The sequence below is a fragment of the Pithys albifrons genome, chromosome 2, assembly GCF_047495875.1.
Source record: "Pithys albifrons albifrons isolate INPA30051 chromosome 2, PitAlb_v1, whole genome shotgun sequence".
Classification (NCBI taxonomy): Eukaryota; Metazoa; Chordata; class Aves; order Passeriformes; family Thamnophilidae; genus Pithys; species Pithys albifrons.
In genome coordinates, this window is record NC_092459.1 from 22814554 (window position 1) to 22839935 (window position 25382).

Sequence of the window (25382 nt, forward strand, 5' to 3'; positions counted from 1 at the left end):
AGAGAAAACGATTGGACACAGCAATAGGCATTTTCCAAAGATCTTATAAGCAGCAGCCAAAGGCTCGCTCTGTTAGTTTCTCTGGAAGTTAAGTGGGCACTGAACGCGGAGGGAGTGCAGATCCCGTGGGAAATGCCAAAGACCCCTCGCGGTGTGGTGACCCCCGGCGCGGCGGGCGGAGCGCGGGGCGGTGTGGCTGGCGGAGCTCGGGGCGGGCGGAGCGCGGTGAAGGCGTGGCGGGCGGGGCGCTGTCCGCGCCGCGGTGCTGAAGGGGCGGTGCCCGCTCCGCACCTGCCGCCGCCGCGCCCCGCGGAGCTGCTCGGACCGGCCGGCCATGGCCGCGCTCCTCCGCCTCGGTAAGTGCGCCGGGGACGGGAGGGAGCCCAGCCCTGCCGGGACCCGTCGCGCCGATCCGCTCCGTGAGTGCCCCTTACGGATCCATCCCCCGCTCCCGGTGAGTCCGGGGCGGAGAGGCAGGAGACCTGTCGGTGCTCTCAGGCTCCGGCAGCACGGCCCCGGGAGCGCGTCTGCAGCAGTGCCAAGGTAAGGTAAGGTAAGGTAAGGCAGGGCGGCGGGGCCGGCGGCGCGGAGACCCACAGATGGGACGGGACGCCTCGTCTGAGTAAACAGCCACTTGTTTGCCAGCTGGAGAGCGCTGGGTGCTGGCAGTGCTACACAGAGGGCTGCTGACACCTCCTTTGGTTTGAGTGCAGGAAAGGGCAATCGACAAAGTTGGTACAGAAGGATTTGGTAGAAGAGAATACAATGAGACAAGTATATTTTTATTTCTGTTCTCCCCTTCTACCCACTACACATTGTACACATGCTGCTTCTCTCTTCAAAACCACACTGCTGTAAACTTGTAGTCCACTTAAAAGCATCCTGGTAATTCTGCCCAAGCTCTTGTTGGAATAAAATTGTCCTTTTTTACTTTTCAACTATATTCAAAGTATATTCAGCTATGGTTTGCCATTCTCCTTCAGAGAATCTTGCTGGTCTTGCCATTGCATGGAAACCACAGCTTGGTTTGACATTATTCATTATTACTTGCCCGAGAATAATTCTGCAATCTTAGGACCAAAGAACTGGGAAATGTAATTCCTCTATTCCTCAATTACCAATCTGCAAAATGAAGGTGCTAATATGTTCTTTTTTTTCCTCCCCTTTTCATTTTACACACCAAATTCTACCAAACAGGGAATTTGACACCTACCAAGTGAATCAATAGACACCTGCATGAAAATACATACATCTGTACATATTTAAATGTATATATCTTGTCACTATTGGTCCATCTAAAAGTTTTAGCTACAAATTAAGATGTTTTAAAGCAGAAAACAGTCAGTATTCCCAGAACCAAAGTAAATAAAGTGAATTACTAGAGTAGTAACTGCCGATTTAAGTAATTGTGTAAACTATAGTGCACTGGATTCTAAAATCATATAGGACAGTTTGTTTCATGTACGCTTCTGGCAGTGTAACCCCTCTGTAAGTCTAAAGAAACAAAAGACTCATCCATAACATGTCATACGACCTAGAGAAACCCTTTCTTAGACTGAATTGCCTTCAATCATAGATTATGCCACTCATCCCCTTATTTTGTAAAAGTATCTCCTCTTTGTGGGCACAGTTTCCAGGTGGGTTTGAAATAAGCAACAGTCTGAAATAATCCTTAAAAATGAGCAGGAGCTGGTAGTTGGCTGCTCAGTGAATCCTACTTTGACTATCCATTTTCAGCCACAGGTCCTCAAAAGCTGTCTGAAGAGAAGGGAGATGGCACAGAACCTTTGTGCTGTGAATCTTATTCAGATATGTAAATCTTTTGTTGTGTTAGTACCTGCAAAATTGTCAAATGGTCATCCAGGATAATACAGTTGCTTAATATGTTCCTGGGTTTGTAATTTTTTGTTGTCTTATATATAGAGTCATTTTCACCTATAAGATATTTGACAACCTTTTTTCTTCTGTCATCTGAATAAGTAGTAATTTCCCATTTAGACATGCATTTTGGAGACAGTCTAAGAACTAAAATGTTGTCCTAAGGAGACAAAATTGTTCCTGTGGATGGGTCAGCACCACATTTCTCAATATCAAGAGGTAGGAGCTGTTTCTATCAATCAGTCTTCAAGGCTGACATACAAGCACAGCCTAAAAGAGTGTTTCAGGCTGGAAGTCACTGAAATCATCACCAGGCTTGAATAGATCTGAGAACTGGCAGGAATATGCACAACTGAGAAAGGATTAGCACCAGCTATAATAAGCACACATGGCCTCTTCTTTGTCTCATAGACACTCTAGATGCTGTTGCACCTGTCAATTATAAAGTGTTAAATGTTGCTTCATATTTATTGACATGCATCCAGAAAGTTTTCCCTACAGTAGTGCTGTTATATCACTGGTAAACAACATTTCCAGAAGGGATGTCATCACATCTAAACAGTAGTGGCTCTTTAACATTATTAAAATGGATATTTGATACATAATTCCTCATTCTGAAATGTGTCATTGGAAAAAATTGAGATCTCTGGGTAGAGTCTGGACAAGCACTGAAGGAATATTTCATGCCTCTTGTGCATGATGTTTAAGGGATTAAACAATGCTGGGAATTACTCAAAATCTATATGAATTTATCTAAATGTGGGGGGGAAAGGATACTTGTTCTGGGAGATGCTTTGTCCAGCAACAACTAAGGAAAATACTCGCATCAGGTGTTCAGCAACTAGCTTGATAAGGCCTGAAATCAGTGTCTGAAACTTAATTTTATAGAAAATAAAGAGACATGGTTACAAATTAGAGGTTATGTTACCATGGGAAAGTCAATGAAAGAGCTAAACCCCAGGTGATTTGTCTTTTCTTTGCAAGGCAATTTAATTTTCTATGAGAAGTCACAGGTGGTGCTGTTTTAAAATTCTTTACCTTGGAGCCACCATATCAGTCTTCAGTTTAAGAACTTTTTTATGCAAATAACAGGCTCAGTTGCACTCAGGAAAGCAGATAAAGACATAAATGTGAGGGTTGCTTTCAAGAAATAATGAATCTGTGAAGTAAAAATAAAGAGGGTAAAGAGTACAGTAATTTCAAATAAAATTGCAGTTATTACCTAACAGCTGTGTAGCTGTCAAATCTCTTTCACATACTTTATTCATGGGAACACCAGTATAGTCTAGCTCAGTGAGATTTCATGCAAACAAAATGCTGTTTCCTCTGAATTTTATTCTGTCTTCCTTTCTGTAATTTATTATGGATCTCAGAACTGCAGTAATTTCTATGTCCTGATGACATATATACCTATGGTTGATGTTAAAATATTGGTGTCAAACCAATGCAAAATGTGCCACATTGCTACTTTGTACATTTAAATTTAAATTTAATTTCTCAGTTGCAAAAATGAGGAAAAGTTTGTTCTATTAAACTTGATAGAAAATTTTATTTCATAGATAAACTACAGTAAATTACATTTTTCTAATCTATGTTTGAGGGAAAAATGTCCGTACAATATCTACAGTATTAAAGAGTCATTATATTCTGTTTTTACAGTGTTGTTCACATACTTCACATGTGTATCTACTGTCCAAACTACTGACTGTCTGCACTTGAGAGAGCAATGTATAAATGCTGCAAATGGATGTGAGAGTGTCTGGAATGTTGTTGAGGATGCCTGCAATATATCAGGTAATTCTTTGTGGTGTACACAGCTTTATTTTGAATTGCTGTTAGGTTGCATATTCATAGTTTATCATGATATTGCCACGGTAATTGAATGAAGTCAATGAGATTTTAAGAGAAAATTATGGCAAAAGACAGTCAACTTCTGAAATCATCAACAATGGCCAATGTTATTTTTAGTAACAATCCCATTGCCTCTTCAATAAGATGATAAATGAAATTTCTGGACTGTGAACAAAGTAAGAGTCTGAACCAACTCAAGAAGTCTGGATTCAGTGGAAATTACACTCTTACAAGATCCTGTCAAACAAAGCCATCATGTAGCTGGGAAAAAGTTCCAACTTTGTATTACATAATTTGTAAGAGTTGATCTGCTCCCACTCTGGAAGTGTTCAAGGCCAGGGTGGATGGGGGTTTGAGTAACCTGGTGTAGTAGAAGATGTCCCTGCACATGGCAGGCAGGTTGGAACTAGATGATCTTTAAGTCCCTTCCAACCTAAACCATTCTATGATTCTACAATCTCAAAAAATACCCAAAACGCTGTAGTAGTTACTTAGAGTAATTTTTAAATTTTTGTACTAGAATAAGAAACAAATCAAATATAGAATGCCTCAAAGGAAGTTGTGTTGTAGGGAGGCACACTGTATTTTTTCAATGAATAGTACATGGTATGATAAAGTGCAAGTTACAACGTGGCTAAGTCTCCTTGAATTGTTAAGCAGATTCTCACATAAATGAAGGCAGAAAATCATTCTCTCTCTCTGTTTATTGTAATTCCAGTATTTGATGATTTATTTCCAAATAAACTCTGTTTTAAGTAGGGAAAGACCAGGTATTATAAATTAGAACTGAAACTCATCTTAATCTCTGTGGTTGCTCAGAAGAAAATGTTCCTTTCTCTGAAGACCTGTTATCTTCTTGAAGAAGTCTTGGCTATCATTTACCACCTCTCTTTTCCTTCAAATGCCTCCAAGACCTTGCTGTTAAATGTTGAGTATTCAACTTCCAGGTGCTGTGAATATGGAATGGAGAAGAAGAGTGGCTCTATAGTCTGGTAGCGTCACTAGACCAGCTAGTAATGACACCTTTGTTGACTGATAAATGTCAAGGACCTTGATCTGCTGGTACATCAGGGCTAGCAAATTACAAGGGCCAGAGACTTTTTTCTGTCTGAGTTCACCTGTCATGAGGTAGTATGTAGTAAATCAGAGGTACCTCTACCTCCACGGAAACCTCCCTTCTTCTTCTAATGACATTATTTGAACAGAATCAGCCAAGTGCTGATGCCATACTCAGCTGCAGCAGAGTTGACAAAGTGAATGCCCCTCTGCCTGTCTTGCTGTGAGAACCCAGTCTCACATTTGATCTGTAATGGAAGCCAGGCAGCAGAAGTTGCTTAGCTTCATGGTCACTAAGCCATTGCTAAAACATTCACAGCAGTGTAAGCTACCCAAATGACTGTCTTTGTCTGACGTGTTGCATAGGTTTGACGTCCCAAATGTCCCAAGTCATGAGGCAATACTTAACATAATTAGACCAGAACATTCTCTGAGAGGTCCCTCTTAGTGTGTCCTTTTTGAGGTACTTATCTGCTTTGCACAGAATGTCTGAATACTTTTAAGAACAGATGGAGTAAATGAAAAATACATGATAACAGTCACAATAGTCCTCAAAGCAACTGAGTTTCAGCCTATGTTCTACTGAGATTTTAAATATTTTATGTGAAGTGAAACAGTTTCAAAAGATATGGCTGCTTTTGGGGGAAAAAAAAAAAAAGTATTGTAATATGCAGTACTTTCAGACTCAAGTGAGCTACATATGAGATCTCTAGAACCAAATCTCTTCCCCAAAGCAGAACGAGTTGAATTTTCTTCTCTCACATAATTTACAAAGTCACTAGCACCACAACTACTTGACATAAAGATCAGGTTTTGGGCTGTAGCCTATTAATCATTATGCCCTACAATCAGATGCTGTGAAACAGCATGAATAGTTTGGTGGTCTCCATTTTGGATGTACTACATTGCCACATAATATGTCATTTCTCTTACTTATTGCCCTATATACTTATTCATTGATGTTACAGGTATTTGTAACTGGGCCAGAGAAACATTCCAGAAATACATTCTGCTTGTTTGGTTTTGCATCTATATGTTTCCTTAGGATAATAGTTTTTGGCAAGGACTCCCCAGCACTGCAGATCACTCAGATATTGTGTTGGGTCTATGACAAATTATACTAAATATGCTTATAGGTACCAGATCCCAGAGCATGTAAATCCAGTCAGACAGCTGATAGAATCTCTTAGAGAGCCCACAGAAGCAGTGACAGAAAATCAGTTAGCAGCATTATTAGTAAGAATAGCACACTGTGTGTCATGTGCAAGTCTAAAAACTTCAAGGGTGAGCTGTAGGAATGGAAAAGGCCCTACAATTCTGAGGAAAAATGTCTTACTTGAAGGCAATAGGCAATGGAACAAATATTTGGTTAGTTTCTTTATGCAAAAATCTAACTACAAGTGGTAATTATACTCCTACTGTGGTATGAGTTCAATAACTCAGTCCCTCAGACTGTAAACTCAAAGTCAATTGCATGCATTGTCAAGACCTCTATCTTTTGCTCTTCAGAACTGATCTGAGAATATTCTCCAGATAACTTCCTAAGTAATTTCTTTTCCTGTCAAGCTTTTCATCACTGCTTTCCTACTACTGCATTTCCAGAGTCTCAGTTTATAGTCCTCTGAGTCCAATCCTTCTTCCACCTCTGTGGCCAAGATACGGTGGAAATTTAAAAAAAAAAATGTGTGAATATGTGTATGAACCACCTTCCAGGTCAGGATAGAAAAGATATAAATATTTAATTGTGATGGGATAAATTTTTTGACTTTGAAAATATCAAGTATTTCAGCACTGTAGAATGAAGAATTTAAGGTTCGGGGGTTTCTGGTTTGCTTGTTGGTTTGTGTATTTTTTTTTTCCCTTTCTGATATTTCATTGAAAAAAAAACCAGACATTTCTGAGCTTTGAATTAACCAGAAGTATAAATTTTCTTCATTTTTCTGAACAGTAAACACCTGTGTTCAAAAGTAAAAAAGCCTCAGATCACTTAAATTTTAAGGAATCCCATTTTGAATTAGATTTGGATGAGTTTAATTTTGATACAAAAACAGAATCCTGGTGGTCTAAACTGTAGTCTTATCAGTGTTAGAGGGGAAACCCAAGGACTTTGCATCTTCAAATGCAATTCCCACTGAGAGGACTGAAGAGCTGACTCTGCAAGAACAGGGATTATCACTCTGGAAGTGTCAGCTCCTGCTCTGTCATGCTTCTATCACTGGTCCTGTGCACATGAATTATGTACCTGTAAATAAATCTATTATGAATAATGGCTGACAAACATTAGGTTGAGAGCATTTTTTCTTTTTGGAAATGCCTTGGAAGCATATGTGTAAGATAAAATATATTACCTAGACCTAATCACTGGTAAAGCAATAATAATTGAAAACCAGCAATAAAATATTTTCTGCTGTTCATTACGGCTGGATCAATATAGTGTACAAACAAACCAATACTGATAATAGGTTATTTCTACACAGTTTTCAAGAAGTCAGGCCATGGAACCCCATAAATCTGATGTGCTTCCTAATTCTGTCTATGCCCTTTGTATGTTCATAGCCCCACAGCCTACCTCTCACCCCTGTTTGTCAGCTGCTGTGACTCAGCTCACAACACATGGGGCCATTCTGAACACAGCCCTGTGCCTCACTTCTGACCACAACTTATAAGCATCATGAAGACAGGTGAGCTAAGGGAGGCTGGAGTGAAGCATAACATATACTGGGATCCGTGGGTTTTATTCTTCTACCTCTACTCACCTCCATGCTTGAAATGTCCTCAGGACTTTAAAAAAGACAGTCATCAATTTTGTGAATAAGCTAATTGTTATGCAAGCCTCCCCTGATATTTGTTGTTGTTTTCCTTCTCATGAAATTTGTTCTCCTGAATTTCTTTTATTATCCCTTATTCACTTATTAAAACATAGAGGAGAATATCCTACCTTCATGGGTCTCCATAGTTCCCATGTCACCATATTATTTCCATTCTGTTTTCTTGGTCAGGGAGTATCCTATGTCCATGATCTTCAGTAGATCTGCTGAGCTTCTTGTCTACTGGAAGTGTGAGGACTAAGGGTCAGGGTCATGCTCTACTTCTGAAAATGCAGAAGGCAAGTTGAAGTTGGGGCTGGAGAGATACAGGCAAGCCCAGGCACCATCACCACTTCCTTTGCTGAAACAAGGGGTAAAGTGGGACCAGAGTCTGGAAACTGCAGCTCTTGTGACATCCCCCTATAGCAGTTCATTTTCTGATGCACTCCCAAACCCTCAGCAACAGCAACTGGAGAAAAGGCAATGCAGACACCATTTGAAAAAGGCAGGGCAGGGTGTGAGTGTGCATTCTGGAAGAGCTGACTCTCATTCCTTCAGGTGGAGGAAAATACACTGCCTGCTCTTGCAAACTTGCTTTCCACTGCTGTTTGTGTCAACAGCATATAAACAATGTTAAAACTATAATCACATTAAAGTTTGTCCATGCTGAAGGTGAGACATGGCTTCTTACTTTGCAGTTTTACTGGAGTGCACAGTCTCTGCTGCTCCAGGCCAGCGGGGAAGCAGCGAGGCAGGAAGCCAGACAGCACTGCTCACAGGGCAGAGAAAATAGCCTAGGTGCCAAGGAGATTAAAACCAAACCTCATGCTGCCCTGTGATCTGCCTGGACCTCAGGAGCCACATGCTCCTTACCTTGCATATTGTAAGAAACTAAATATCCATGAGAGAGCAAATGTGCTGGTTTGGGGACCTGCATATCTATTTTGACTTTAACAAAATAAAACTTTCTTAAATTGTGTTAAACTGCTTTTTATCTAACTTTCCTAAGTAAAACATAACTTTCTTAAGCAATTATAAATAATAAAACACCTGAAAAACTTTTAGCTCACAAAGTGGAGGGTTGATTGATTTACATTTGTGCCACAAACTACTACATGCTTTTTATTTTTACTATATATACAAGGAAAATATGATCTGACAGCCTGTGTGTCTTTGTCACTGAGTCCAACTGCACACACAGGCAAAGGGCTTAAAACTGGGCCGGTCAAGCTAGGGCTTATGTATATTTTTATGTTAACTTCTCCATTATTTTATTATAAAACCCCTAAAAATCAGAATATTCTTGGACTAATTTAAATTTTTTGTCATTCTCAAACTTTGACAGTGAAGTTGTTCTGTAGGTCAGAAGTCCAAGGATATATCCAAATAGTATTTGTAGGCTCATGACATCCTCACAAGTGAGAGAATGTGACCGAGTGCTGACATCTTAGTATGGGATTGGCATCACCATTATCACAGGACTGGGTCTGCCATCTGTCTCCACTCTCTCACACTCCATTACAAGCCTTAGCCTGCGCTGTGAATTCCTGTCCCTGTACCAGACACCTCATCTCTACACAGGACCAAGATGAGTGTCTCTGGCCCTCAGTTCAGTATGTGCCCCTTCACTCATTAGCACCTTTTTAGTTTGTTCTCTGTGCCTCATCTACTTAGAGCAAAAGCTATAAATTTAAGGTTTTGTGTACTTTGTAAATGAAAACAGATATTCTGGCAATGGGTCAGATCAAATAAAAGAAGGTAATATTGTATGCACAACTTTATTATATTACTCTGAAGATTATTTAAAATTTGTAGATTATGGCAGGTTTTCAAACAAAATTAAGTGCAAGCCATCTTCTCTTGGCAAAGCATATTATTTCTGTGCTTCAATTGAATTGTTTTATGTAATCATATCCCTTACGTGCTCATAAACATTAACAACATTATAATTTTAATGAGGAGTTCCAGGTAATAAGTGCAAGGCAGAAGACACTGTTGTATGTAATAGAATCATCCAGGTACTAGCTGATGAATACTCAGAATTTAAAACCTGTGTCTTCATTAAAGACATTATCTGTAACATCACAACTTTGGGAAACAGTGCAGCGTTAATAAAAGTAACTAAACAAAAAGTTTTAATTAGGGAGACCAAATCTAGTAATTTTGTAACCTCCATTTGGATTCAAGTTTCCTTACATATTTCTCAAATCTGGTAATATCTTCGCAAAATTAGTTTTGTCTTTTCTATGATATTCATACTCCATATAAAAGAAACGCCATATCTGCTTTAAAATAAGCAAAACCAATAAAATGCATGTGATAAATTCAAATGGTATTAAAATTCTTGCTCGATCCACTGGAGAGCAAGAATGAAAATACAATGTCTGTTTGGGGCTGCTCATTGCCCAAGGAGTTTCGAGCACCACTGTATCCAGGTTATGAATAGAAAGGCACATCCAGCCACCTTATGAATAGGAGTGTGAGTGAATGGGGTGCACAGTGATGCAGTTTTGTCACATTGTGTTGCAGAAACACCTTCACTACATGTAGGAGATGTTACTGGATGTGGGAAACATAGTCAATACCTTCATAAAGCTGTATGTAATATATAAAATGCATATTTTAGAAATTCTGTTGTAATCAATGTGTTCAGCTCGTCTCAATATATTTTTATTATTCTGAGAACCCTTATCCCTTCAGAAAGCCTATCTCTGTAATTGAGAATTACTTGGAGCATGAAGAAATTGCAGTTTCTGATCCAATGTCTCCTGGCATAATGATTAGCAATGCTGACTCAAAAGGGGAAAAATCAGTCAGTGAATGAGAGTCTGGAAAGTGAGCTCCAAATTTTATACCTGGCACTGATCCACCATTCCCTGCTGGCATCAAACAGCATACACCATATAGCAGTAGAATATATAACTTTATTGCAGAGGAAATAATAACATCCTGATCTGTTCCTCCTTGCCCCAAACAAGAAGTATGGATATCTGAAACATGATGTTGATGTCATTGGAGAAGTTGCTTTTGATACTAGCAAAACGAGGCAACTTTATATTTTTTTGCTGTTTGAGGTTACATTTCTTACTAGTATAGAAAAAAAGATTGAACTGGGTTACACTAGTGTTGGGTTTATATACATATGATAGCACATGGTGTTGGTAGGTACTTTCATGAGTAATTTTCCCTGTCAAATTACTATTTCAGGTAACGAATGAACCATTTTCTGGAATTGTCATTCTCATTTTACAAATTCTGCATTAGATGAAGATGATAACCTGTGATATGTTCAATGTGTAGAGGGTTAAAATTATGTGAAATTATTGTCTTTATGCAGTAATTTTAGTGATGATTTCTTTTGTTACTGGTTTGCAGCTGAATTGTTAAAGAGGACTGTACTATATAGCTAACAACACACAGTAGGCATGAGGAAGATTCATCTGTCTGCAAGACTGAAATTATTATGTGTTTACATACAGCTCAGAATGAAACTAGTGCTTTTTCATTAATTGTTTGCATTAAGACAATTATCCTTTTCCTGAATTTCTTTTGTGCTAACCCATGATGATGCTCCATCTCCCCTTTGAATTATATCTCTGTATCTATTTGTACAGAATATTTGGAATCTTTCTCACAATCAAGCACTGAATCAAATTTTAGGCAACAGAGAAACCCCAAAGACCAAATGCACTCAGAAGAATTTGAGAATGATTGTAGTATTGCAAAACAACGCTGCCGAGAGGACCCTCACTGCTCTGCCGTGTACAGGAGTTTCCAGCGAGCGTGCCAGGCAGATGATGCAAAGTGCAGGTTTCCAATGGTCAATCAGGAGTGTTTGTCAGCATGGAAAGAACTGATGAAAACAGTGCTGGGACAGTGCAAGTGCTCAGAGCCACTTCAGATGAGATGCATTAAAATATGGAAGGGAATATTTAACAACCGTTGTTTGCAGTACTCTCAAGAGAGCCAAGCTTCAGCAGCTAGTGAAAATGATGACAATGGTGATGATGATGACTATAATGTTGATGTTGAGGATGAAAAAAATCTGATCACCAACACAGGTTAGTGTTATTCCAGCAGTCTGAATGCTTTCATACATGACAGGAGTGTCTACAGTCTGAGAAAAAGGTTTTCTTAATAATTTGCACTTTAACATTGAAAATGAGTTAATTTTAAAAGACCTATTTATAAATGAATTCACAATATGACAGGAAAATTATAGCCTGAGTGCAAATACTGTTGTCCTTCAATGTGTTAATTTGATACAGCCTGATCCAAATCAGTCCTTTTTAGTTTTTCACTATGACTAGAAACAGTGTAAGACCATTAACAATAATTTTCTAATAGCACGAATTACCTGTCTACCTTGACTTTAGGTCAGCAAGCAATTGGTTGAACATGAAAACTGGTCCACTGATGAACACATTAAGGCTTCTGGTTTTTATTTATTCACAAGAAATCTGACCTTATAACACACTGAGAAGGTCTAAAAACCTCTTCTTGAGTTCACAGGAATATTTAAGTATGTAAAGAATGTTATCAGCAGCTTTTGATAAACTGTGCTTTGATCCCCAAACTTATGAGTATATGTAATAGAGGGTTTAGAATTTGTTAACAGGTTCTGTTCAGTGAAGCTATATTATTTTATTCTTGTTTATTTTTTACTACTGACACTATGGAAGCAAGACAGCCAATACTTTAAAGTTAAAAAACTAAGCTGAGAGATGATTTATCACTTATGCCTTTATCTTTTTCTTCTAGACAGCATTAGTATGGAAACAAAATTACAATGGGGTTTATCTGCTCTCTCCAAACAAGGTAAGTCTGAATTTACTTATGAATCCTAATAAATCATTTTAGTTCTGTTTTCAAATAGTGTAAAATGTACCTTGAAATTAAAACTAATACTTTTCATTCAAATGCATGAGCAGAGAGTCAATAAGATCCAACAATATTTTCAGATAAGCTACTGGATAGATAAGAATACAAAAATGCCTGGTAACAATCGTGATCCTGTTAAATTTACAGAGGCAAATCTTATCCCATAAACATTTTAGGGACAGAAGTTTTTAGATATTTTTGGTAGGTTTATGGCACAGTCTAGAAATATCCAAACTAACTTTTAAAGCACAAAAATGCCATTTATATTCTCTTCTTCATTAGTTATTACATAGCCTAGCATAAGACTGCATGCTGGAGATTTCAGCAGTTTCAGGAGGGTTGCTTAAGAGGCCCAAGCGGTGAAAGAGAGAAGTATGAAGATTACACAATAAGCTTAAAAGAAGCATTATTGGAAGAGCTGGATCAGAATTTTGGGGAGTCAAGATTGTTTTTACTGGGCATGTTGCAGACAGGATGACTACCAGTTATCACTTGAGAAAAATTTTCTTGTGGTTTCATTTTAAGAACTATTATTCTTTTTAGCATACACAACAAACAGAACCTGTTTGGATGTGAACAGGGAATGTGTTGAAGATGAAGTATGTAACAAACAGTTGTCCCTGTACCTTAAAGTTTGCTCAGTAAATAAGAAGTGCAACATGGAAGAATGTCAAGCAGCCATAAGGTTCTTCTATCAAAACATGCCTTCCAAAGTTGCCCAGATGATGATATTTTGTGATTGTATCCAACATGATGAATCCTGCCATAGAGCCAAAGAACTTCTCCATGGCAAGACCTGTGCACTTACTGCAGTTCCAGCTCCATCATGCCTGAATGTAGTCCACATGTGTGAAGAGAATGAATTCTGCAGGTGAGTAAAAGTAGTATTTTGCACAGTAAAGTGCTTTTGAATAATGATTTAGTCAAACCATTTTTATATCTATGCTATATATCTCATCCATAACAAAATTATTTTCTGCCCAGTATCTGCTGTGTTTGACATCTTTACAGGCATTTTGCATCATCTGTGGTAATTCCAGAAGTAATTCCACAAGTAAACTGAAAAGATTAATTTTCAGAAAGGTCTGGAATCTAGTGGGGATTTTTCTTCTGCCTGTGTCATGACATTTAACACCATTTGGCTGGACAAACTATACTGTTCCATACTTTCATTACCTCTCTCTTCAGATAACACCTGCTCGTCTACACCTTTGCCCTCTAGCAGTTTGCCCAAGTTGTGCAGCAGACCAGATGAAGTTTATTTGGTTAAAGTAATTACCTTCTCGAGCACAGAGTCTGACCCTTTGTACCCAACAGCAATACAACCAACTTGGCCTGTTCAGAAAACTTTTGTCTTACTCTCTTTGTCTCAAGTATATTGATACTTGCAAAAAGCTGGCCTGAAACATGCACAGACCACCAGAATTATGAAGAATAATGCCCTTTTAAGATTTTATTTTATATTTTTAAAACACACAACAGGATTAGCCCATATTTTTAGTTCTAGTTAATTGTCACCGGCGGATGGTCTATTAGCCTGCTTTGATTTATAGTGTAGTCACCAGTTCCCTTGTGAATTAGACCTGAATTTTATCTCAAAGCTGTGCTTGAATTAACCTTCAGTCAACAAACCAAGAAGCCAAAAGAGGATTTTGGTTTTGTGCAGATTGTTTAGATTGACATCAGTGGGAATTGCCTCTTTTTATGTCAAAAGAATTAGGCTACAAATGTATGTCTGCACATGCGTAGACATCTAATATAATAATTGAAAATTGCCTAATTCCCCATAATTTTGGGGATATTGTTGCCTGGCACTGAAAACAAGTGCATATAATTCACAAAATTAGTCTGTGAATTATGGCTAGCCACATCTATAAATCAGGAGGTGAATAAAAATAATTTCTTAGAACAGAGGCGGCATTTGCTTTGAAACCTTTGCTTGTGTAATGAAAATATTTACAGGAATTTCCTAGCCAGTCCATGTTTTTTCATTACTTGCTTGTGGCCACTACACAATAGCAACAGCAAGTTAGTAACCTAATTTTATGATTAAGGGAAAACATTGTAATATCTCAATGTACAATATACAGGAGTTCACCTTTATCTTCCCTTAACATTTAATGTAAGTGTTAAATTTGTTTCTAATTAATATTTACATATTTCTTTGTTAATTTATAATAGATGTTTTCTATCATCATTTAGGGCATATTGTCATATTGTGCATTAAAGGCCAATTTTTTTCATCCTAAGAGCAAATAAACTGAAATAATTTAAGATTATTGATCTGGAAAACAAGTTATTTCTTCATGTAATTTATCTCCACTATCAATTAATCTTTAAGTTCAATTGAATTGCTTTATGCTTTCCTGAGCCTTGAACATTTTGTATTTTGCTGGCATTCAGGGAGACAAGGGGTTGACATTGGATGTAGATTATTTAATGAAAAGTCAGTTGGGATCCATTCTTTCTTCACACTGCCCAACAAACTGATCCAGTAGCAGCACCTGGTGTGGTTTCATTGTGATTACTGGTCAAATTCCTCTCTCCCCATTTCTTCTCAGCATTTCTTCTCTGACTATCAGCGACTATTGGAATTCACACTGATTTTTGTCTTGTCTTCAAATCACAATTTTTAAAGTATCATTGTATACTATTTTTTTCACCAGGAAAAAATACACAACTTTTCAGTCAAAGTGTTGGAGACATGTGACAAAGAAATGCTACGATGATGAAGCTTGTCTTGAAACTTTACTCAAGGATGACATGCCCTGCTCTGCAAATGCTGCCTGCAAAGCAGCCTACATTAGCAGCTGGGGCACGATGCTGCATGTGGAGTGTACCTGCCACAATCTGCCTCCTGTGGAGCAGTCTTTGTGCCAGCTCTTCCATCACATGCTTCACAGCAAATCCTGCTTCAGTGAGTTACGTGAGTAACACACAAAACTTTACTGAATAATTAAAGAGTAGTAAGACACTGGCTTACACCAAATCTTTACTATATCTTTGCTACAACTGATTTCAGCAAGATTTATAGTTGCGGAGTTTTTTAAATCCAAATCAAAATAGAAATTGCACATACAGGGCTTTTTCTCCCTGTTTTGGGAAAAAAATTGTTAGTAGTAAACCAGTGGAATTGACTAGATATCTTATTGTGTGAATTTTATGGAATAACACTAAAAGGATAATTTCTGGGGTCTATAGTAATATGCAGACTAGAAATGTCCAAAGACTTCCTGTCATTGACTTAATGTTGTACTTTGATGCACTGTTTTTACAAGTAATATGAGGTAGTATGTTTTTCTTTCTTTTCTTCTTGTAGTCCAAATATTAGTATACCTTACACTTATTTAGTAATAGACTTCATTCCACAGAAAATAACTTCAATTATTTAAAGAGGACCTTAAATAGGAATGGAGGCTTTAGATTTGGTCTTCAGTAAAAACACTGAGCTGAACTCAGATGAAATGTATGCACTTCCTCAGAACCAGTAACACCTTTTATGTGCTAAACCAGCTACTTATTTTTGTTAAATATAAAGGTCCGTGCCAAGTCTTTGGTTAAGACAGAATTGTTAAGGCAATAAATGGCAATATGGGAGCAAATATTTATGTTTTAGTCTGAATCAGGAGTATGCCTTCAAAGTAAAGCTCCTGTTTGTCCTACTTATTGCACTATGAGCTATATCACAGTGTAGTTCTACATCACAGGGTGGTTCCTTGACTCCTGCAGCCTAAACCTGAATGTATATCTACCACCTCTGCAGTGCCACAGCTACATCCAGACATCTGGTCCATCAACCAGGTTAAAGATCAAAGTATCTTCTCAAATCTCTGACCTCTCACACTAGCTATGCTATATAAATCCTCTTAGGATATATTACTTGCTAGTGAAAGTGCACCTGTCTGTCATCTTCCACATGTAATTATACATATCCTCAAACAAGCTTGGGAGAGGTAACTATATTTAAAGATTACCATGAAAAGCAATGGCTCTTTCATAGCTCTATCTGATGGACTACAAAACATGTATTATTTGCATGTATTCATTTCATTGAAGGAATCTTGTAGCCTCATTATTAGCTGCTTTTTTAGTTCCAGCAACCAAAATGTTACCACTGATAAAGGTGTAATTTTTTTCTTATCAAAGCCTACCCAGAAATTAAAATAAAATTGCTGGAGCACTGCCCTTAATTTAGTTAATCATTACTCAAATTCAGACTCTGAGAAAATAGTAAAAATCATGTAACTCCCCTGGAAAAGTGATAATATAACACACTTAGATTTGAGACTACTGGCAGTGATTTTGCTGATGAATGTTATTTATTTGCTTGCTTTACAGCTGAATTTAACAGTCCAAATGAGTGAAGATATTGTTGCATTAGTTATTTCTTTACCTACAATGCAAAAGAGATGATCCTCATGTCAGAATAATCAAATAATTGCTCATGAACTTTTGCCATTCCCTGAAGCAATCTCAGGATAAAATGGTTTGGTTTCTCTATGATTGAAACTTCCCTGACCTAATTGACATTGAAGAACAGAAACTTACATGTTCATGTGATGTAACAATTTCCTGGTACTTAAACAGTAACAATTTAGAGATCCAGGGCCTTTGCCCAAGTAGAGGATCAATACCTACTCTACAGAACACTTGCAGGTTATTGTGAATCTTGCTGGTTTTGGGTTTTTTTTTCAGGTGTCCAGTTGTAACTCAGCTAAGCTGATAATGGTGATGACTGTGGGTTTTCTTATAAGGCACAGTTTTAATGCCACTATCTGCATGGCAGCTCAGAGATATGGAGTGACTACTCTGCTGCAGACCCTGTCCATTCCCTTCTGCTCACTCATTCATCTGTCCAGGGGGTGAACTTCAGATGACTTTCACTCTTACAGGAGCAATGACTTTTAACACTGATGTCTCTCTGAATGGGAAAATGGGCTAGAAAAAGGGATCTTTGTCTCTAGAACTGTTAGGAACAGACCCACAAGTGGTGTTTAACACCATTTCCCTACTCTTGCATGGCACTGCCTTTGCTACAAGCAGATGCTGTCAGGGGTGTGCTTACAGGATTACATTCGCTGTAAACTCAGTGAAAGACAAGAATTGTCACCAACTGGCTGCTAAATGATGCACAAGCATAGTGTGGGTCACTGCCAGTGTAGGACTGGCACCACAACAGGCAAAAGCAAAAATGTCAGTGAGAAAAAGCAAAAATTTACGTTTCCAAAATATTTTAATTCTGATCTCACAGAAAAAATAAAAAAATAAATTACAGCTAGGTTTATCCATTGTTATTTGGACAATGTTCCAGGCTGCAAATAGGAACCTTTCTTATATTGTTTTCATTCCTAAAGGGTATAAAAATTTCTCTGTTTAGAGTTCATGTGAGTGACCATGATGCATCGTCTTGTGTGGTTTAGCCTACTGCTCTGTAGACTGTTCTACTTAGGTAAATCTTCTATTTTTCATTTCAACAGAAGATACATATTTTCAGATATATGCATGAAATTACACCCACTAAGAGAACAGGCCTTTGTGAAAAAAGTTATTTATTCAAGTCTAGCAACTCATTTGAAGAATGAACTCTGCATTTTGGAAATGACTTCTAACTACAACCCATTTCTCATAACTTTTATATTGGTTTCATGGTCCTATTCTTCTTGTGGGCCTATTTATAAAATATTTTATGTGAAAAAAGAACTTAAGATGTTTTATGGCAGAGAATATTTTCAAAGCATGCTTGACCCTCATAAACTGTGTGGGAGGTTTAACTGAGATGGGAAAGGAAGAACTGTTATGCACTCATTCAATTTGTTCATCGAGGATCAGGAAATAATACTTTTGAAAACTCCCTTTATAAATTCTGTGACTGTTGTCAAAACATCAAATAGCAATATTCACCTAAATTATTGTTTTAAAGCAATGTTTTGAATGGGTAATTTCTTTCCAATATTCAGGTCAAATTTCCATTCAGAAGAATGATTTTCTCTGGATAAATACAGAAATGCCAGGAGAAAGGCTTTCTGAAGCACAGCTCCATTCTTCTGCAATTAATGGTGAGTTTGGGCGAGTCCCTCCGTGATTTCCATAGTACTCTTGAAATATCCCTCACGTATGATAGAAAAGACTAAACATTGGGTCCCTTGGGCAGATTTAGGCAAGTGAGCTTGACCTGTTGTTCCCCCATTCAACCTGAATAACTCCCTACCTCTTTGGCTTAGTTTATATAACCACAACATAAAGTTAATGAGGCTGAACCAATTTCTCTGATAAGTGGTTTTGAAATAGATGTCTCACAATCACTGCATTATAATTGGGGAAAATTAAGCTATTAAGCCTGCCAGAGCCTGACTCTCCATACAGTCATTAGAGACTAGTAGGCATAATGTGTATACAAATTATTAGCTTTGATTTCACACCTACTTCTATCTCTCTTGACTTTTTGAAGTAGTTGCAACAAAATTAGGAAGCCACAGTAAGTGGTCTGAGAGTGGGCCTGTTTTAGAGTCCATCAGACTTTACCTGCTCATACAACAGAAGGACATGCAGTTGTGAATCCCAATATCCCATGAGCTGAAGAGCTGTATCTGCTTTTATTTTCATGCATTTACAGTAAGCAATTAAGCACCATAAAACTAAAGGATATTGAATTGATATACAAATTGTCTTATTGTTGAAATAATATTATTTTATATTTTCTTTTGAGGGTGCCATTACACAGTAAGAACACTAAAGAGCTTAATGTAAAAATATCAACTCTAATGAGAATTACCTGTTCTACTTTCAGTAGCACAGATTACAATAAACCAGACATTACAAAAAATTAGTTTCCAGAATTGTTCATACAGAACATTTTTAACAGTGAAAAAAATAATTCTGTCTCTGCATGCAGTACAAAACTAAGGGACTTCTATCCTATCCATCCTTCAACTATTGCTCAAGTGGGCAATCTGGGAAGTATAAAAATAGATTGAGGGAATGATATTCCTAAAACCTGTGTGTGAATAATTAAGCATTTGGCTGTAGTGTCACCCTTAAAATTACTTAAGAATGATGCATGTTATCCAAGTGCTCTATGTGGCCAGAGACCCTCAAAAGAAGATTAACCTAATCTTTAACCTAATCTTTTTGGACTGCATTTTCTGGAAGTATTGACTTCTCTTTGCCAGGTACAGAGGAAGACTGAATCTCTAGGTGGAACAAGACTCTAGCAGTTACATAATGCAAGTCATAATACAAGAAATCCTGCTTTAAGTGAGAAAATGCAAAAGATGAGATATTTCACCCCTGTGACTAGTTCTAACTGCAGACCCTTTCAGTGGGTAAATTGTATTATACATTTCCCTCAGAGAATCAGATAAATATTTGAAAAAGCAGTCTGTACCCAGTTAATTTTGTTCCCACTGAAGTTTGAATACTTTCCAAAAACCTTTCCTTGAAGTCTTAACAGAACTTAGGATGGCTTTAGAAAAATAAAAGAACGCCGAACAGCCTAAAACATACAATAAAATATCCCTTCCACCGGAGCTGTCATATATTAGATGGAAATGCTTTAAGCCATAAAAGTCTCATAGGAAGCCAGGTCAAGGAGAAGAATTTGATTCAGGATATCTATCTGATGATAAAAACCATATTGCAAATTGTTTCATATATCCCACTGCCAAAAATCTAACCCAGTATCCTAGCTTCATATGCTAGTAAATGTGCATTACTCAGGCTGCAAAAGCAGTTATGATCCTCAAAAAATATTTATCTCTAATGAAATCAAATCCCAGAAAGAATCTCAAGCTGCAGAGGCAACACAGCTAAGTCGTCAAATATGGCCTTTTGCATTTGCAAAGACTTTTGAAGATATTTGTTTCTTGGCTATTTTCTGCTTGGAAAGCAGGACATGCAATCTACTGATGTCACTATATTAAAATCTCAGAATAGAGATTTTAATGCTTAGTTTGTCATAGAAAGATACAAGGGACTCTTTCATCACTTGAAATGAAGGACCATCTACAGATAACCATGCTCAGAACAAACTCAGTATTTCTTCAGCTTCTTCTTAATTTTATTGTTCAAAAACAGCTTACTATTCAGAAAAACATTTTCCATTCTGCTCAGCAGAATAGCAAAACATCCCATTGGATAAGATTGCTGTAATAAGGAGTATTTCAAAATAAACAATAAATATAAACATATATACTTGCATATATATATATATATATTTGCAAACAAATATAACCACGGAAGCGGTTCCAGCTTTTGGTGATGATTGCGTAAAAATCTTGACCAGATTTAAACACATTCACATTCTCAGAGGGAAACAGGCCAACACAGTCATCTATAGACTGATAACAAGATGTGATGTAGGCAGAGTCATGACCATATAAAAGTTAATAAGACTTTTGTTGTAAGCTTGGATAGGGCCAGAATTTTATGCCATTTTGGACACAACATCAAAAAGTGATAAATCAAACAAAATTTCTCCAAACTTCAAATATTTTATTATTGCCTCCCTAACTACATGTTTGCAGCTTAGTTGGACTTCATACTATGCAAATTATCTCCATGATTTTACAGATTCATATAATTTTAAAAATTGCTTCTCACACTTTAATTTGAAAAATGATTCATATGTGAAGATAAGCATTTATGTTCAGCAGCACAGCTTTGGAGCTAAAGTTGGAAGAGGGGTTTATAGAAGAGAAAGTGAGAAATACAGAACAATTATCCTGTTCTTGTGACATGCAATAAAATTGAGCTTGACTCAAGACTGTTGAAATTAATCTCATTTAGTCTAAAATTGTAGTGTTATCATATATTTCCTACTGAGGAGTTTTGCCATGCTGAGTATCTAGATAAACTAGTAATTGGCAGGGTTTATCTATAATTATACCAGCTGCTGTGGGAACTGAGATTAGTTCAGCTCCAGTGACTTTAATTTGTAAGGTATGAAACATTGTCCATCTGACTGTTTTACAAATGTAGAAAAAAGCCTGTGACAAACTGCAGGTAGCCAGGAAACCTCTGAGCACAAGCTGGCATTAATCTGTTTGATGAATATGCACTTTGTATGCAGAAGCAAGTAGATTTACAATTGAGTGTAATCCCACTAATTGTTCCAGCTGTTGAGTCCACAGTTACCCTCTGCTGAGCCTCATGACTGGAAATGTCTGTATGGCTGAGTAGACACCTCCAGCTGGTGCTTCAGTGGTATCTACAGCCCCGGTCACCATGTCCCTGAGGTTGCAGCTCATCCTGCAAAGGGCAAGACATGTGTCTTGTGGTGGCCCTGCTATAGACCTGCCCTGGGATAAGGAGGCCCATGAGTTTCTCATGACAACAGGTCAACTCCACAGCACAGAGCAGCCCTCCCAGCACCTCATAGCCCCATGGAAATGCCAACTCTCCACTTGTGTTAATTCAGTCTCTGCACTCTCTACACATTCAAGTAGTGAAAGCACAAAGAATACATAAAATGCAAAATTAGCTTTTCAGCCTTGGAATTTTGCCCTCTCCTAGCCTTACAAATTTCTCGCTTCTCTGCAGGTTTGAGAAAATATATGGTTTCTAGCATGATCTCATCACTAACATCCTTCTTTTGTTCCCAATAGAACTGAATCAACATCTCTTTTACCAGCAATTCACTAAAACAACACCATTTTTTAAGATTTTGACCAAAAACTAGAAAAAAAATTATTTCATTTGATCACTTCAGCGTGTTGTTTTGTCAACCTAAAACACCTTTTACAAATTTTATAAGAAAAATATTAAAATGTTTTGGTGGAAATTTATTAGCCCATTTTTAACCATCCACAACTGTTATTTCTAATAATTTGTAAGGTGTAATAATTTGCCTAGCATTATAAGTGATGTACTTTAAAAACTTCTTTTTGCCTAAAATATGTGTGACATTCACTTCGACTTCAACAAAGTAGGAAACTGTTGCTCCTACAACTGCTCCATGTAAAGTTTTTAAAAATCACTGTCTACAATTAAGATTCAAAAACTGGAAAAAATACTTACAAATTACTATTTAGCAAAAACTTACCAACTTAAAGAAATGTTGTTACTTGAGAGATGGGCCAACTGCTGATGTGGTTTTTAATGTATGTTTTTAGCAGTCCTGCACTGAGACAAGGATAGACCTCACCCCTCCTTCTTCAAAAATTCACCATATTAAATATCTTTCAGCAGGTTGCTGGATTAAATGGTGTGTTCATTCTGTGCAACTTGTGATGGTTCAATCACTGCTTTCATTTTTCTTACACAGAAAAACTTCAATCTGAGATCGATTTTTGAGAAAAAGTGGGTGCCATCATATAATAAAAGCCAGGCAGGTCCACCCCTGTTCAACTCCTTGCTTGCCTTGCTGTAGAATACATACTCTCCTACAGGAGCTTCTCCAGCATCCATACAGCCTGTGTTTGTATTACACTATACACTACATCTGCTGCATATATGTAGTGTCTACAGAAATGTCTCATTTAGGGTTTGTGTGTGCATATGCACAAACAACACACAGAACATATAACTGATAATTTATTCAAAGACCAGAATCTGGCCTTCTTACAGCCCAGAAATATGTCCCAGTGATGAGGTCAAAATCCATTTCTTCTTCGGTGAATGTTTCACCAGCTATGAAAGCTGGAACAGCTCAAGAGCAGCTAAGGCTCTCTGTATTTGAGTTCCTATGTAAACAAAACTTATTTGATTGAATAAACACAACAGAATCAATGCAACAGGAAAGTCCCAGAAAGGTCTCATGTTTTATGCTTGCAGCTCTGCATTTGTGCCCTCTTGCCAAGTCAGCTAACCTCTACACCTCTCTATTCTATGTCCAGGGCTTACATTACACTCTCAAATGAAACATTTCCTTCAGAGTATTTGATCAAAACTGATGGATTCATTCCTTCAGGAAAAGTAAGTTTCTCTTCATTTGGAAAACAAAAGTTGAAACAGCTCCCAGTTTTTCAAAGTTGTAATTTTTAGTGCATAAGCCACCTAAGTGACTTCTTGGTGAGAAGCCTAAGAGAAAGAGGAAACTCCATCGGAATGGGGCTCAGAAACACAGTTAGATCCCATTTTACATTAATTTTACTCTAGATCAAGTATTACTGCACATTCTAATCATTGTAATACATGAAAAAGGAAAAGAAATCTAGTAGGTAAGTAGCAGCCAGATCTGCTGTGATACACAGAATAAAACTAACATTTTAAAATCAATCGGGAGAATACTTAAAAACACAAATCAGAGTAATAAGCTGTACCCCTGAAGCAGAGTAAAAGATAATGAGACACATTATGAAGTGCTATTGGAGATGGTATTTACTAAAAGAAGTCTGAAAATTGCTTGGTACCAACTGGCAAAGAGGGAGTTATTCCTACCATTGACATACTGTTTAGGTGCTTTTCCTTCTTCTGACTACTTATGTCCAAATTGATAGCTAATTTAGCTTACACATGTATGCATTCCAATTCAGATCTCAAATCTGATTCTTATTACTGAAAAAGTAAGTGTTTCATGTCTGTTTTCTGTTTTTTACTTATAGGTGAAACAGTCTACATTATTGCCTACTCCTCCTGCATAGCTCTCATCCTAGGAATAGTCCTGTTGACTCTCCTAAAGATCAGGTAATTTGATAGGGATATTAATCACTGGTTCTAGGAAATTGGAAAAGCAGAAAATAAAATGTTTTGACTTAGGTAAGAGGTGGACACTGCATTTGTCTTTCAAAACAGTCCAGCATGCCCCAGTGATGGAAAGAACTGACATTATGGGTGTCAGCAGGGAGGAGTGAAATATGATGCATATCTACAATGCCCTCCATTCATGCAGAGATCCCAGGCTTTAGGAGGTTTCATTTCCTGTCCCATGGCAGGGGAAGGTGAAATCTGAATTCAAAAATTCTGTGAGGCTACCTTCTAGCCCCATAGCAGGCAGTGGTAATGCAAAAAGGAAATGAGAATATTCAGCATTATAACGTATTTAGAAACCAAACTGTGAATGCTGCTATTGTAGTTGATATTCTTGCCAAATGCCATTTTTGCTGATAGAATTCTGTAAACAACACCCATTATCCCCACAATCTTCCCCCCTCGCCCCCTGTGAGTAACTGCCCACACACCAATGCTTGGTAAGAAAACAGAAATGTGCAATCACTTAGTTAAATGAACATAGCCTTTTCTTAAATGATACGTTTTCTTGGACTAAATTAAATGGCCAGATTTCAAGAATTACACTGTCAGATGATAGGTAACAGAACACGATCTAGCAGGAGCTATATATAGTTAGAAGGATATTGAGTCAAATTTCATTATTAAATTCAGAGGCAGATCAAAGAAGAATCATGTAAAAAATGCAAAAGGCAAAAAAAGAATATATGGGAACAGAGGCTTTCTCTTTAGGTTTGCAGTTACAGGAATATCAGCATATAAATAAAACTCAGATTTAAAGAATACAGAGGATGGAAGAATGAACAGTGCATTAATAACAATGAAGGGAATTATTTTATGCCACAGTGTTCATTATAAAAGGAGGGGAATTTTGCCACTGATTTCAATTAAGCCAAAGTTCAAACCAAAAGCTGTATAGTTTATTGTTAAATACATGCACATTCTTTGTTTTCAGAGCCTGCAGAACAAAATATGAGTCAAGAAGTCCCTCGCCAGACCATTCTTCTGAAACATTTATGGCCCATTATAAAAGTCACAGATGAACTACTCTGTTGCTTATGCTTTTTAGGGCTATTCTTGAAAGTCAGCCTGTTGTACATATGCGATAATAAAATATATATTAGAAAAACTACTATAAATTATGGAATTTTGTAGTTAAGCATATAAAATATTTTTATATTTATTAGCACATATTAAACCTTTCACAAGCAAAAAACAAAAAAGGGTAGAATTGCGCTCTCTCTT

The 25382-nt window shown here is 37.4% G+C and overlaps 1 protein-coding gene across 1 annotated transcript; it reads left to right on the top strand.

Annotated features, from left to right (window-relative positions):
• Positions 1-334: 334 nt before the first annotated feature.
• On the top strand, positions 335-25180 carry GFRAL (GDNF family receptor alpha like). The gene is given in 11 exon segments (XM_071547818.1): positions 335-356; positions 3538-3672; positions 9555-9680; positions 9683-9709; positions 11207-11653; positions 12354-12410; positions 13017-13344; positions 15140-15399; positions 18431-18529; positions 24014-24095; positions 25093-25180. Coding segments are annotated over 11 exon segments (1671 nt in total).
• The last annotated feature ends 202 nt before the right edge of the window (positions 25181-25382 follow it).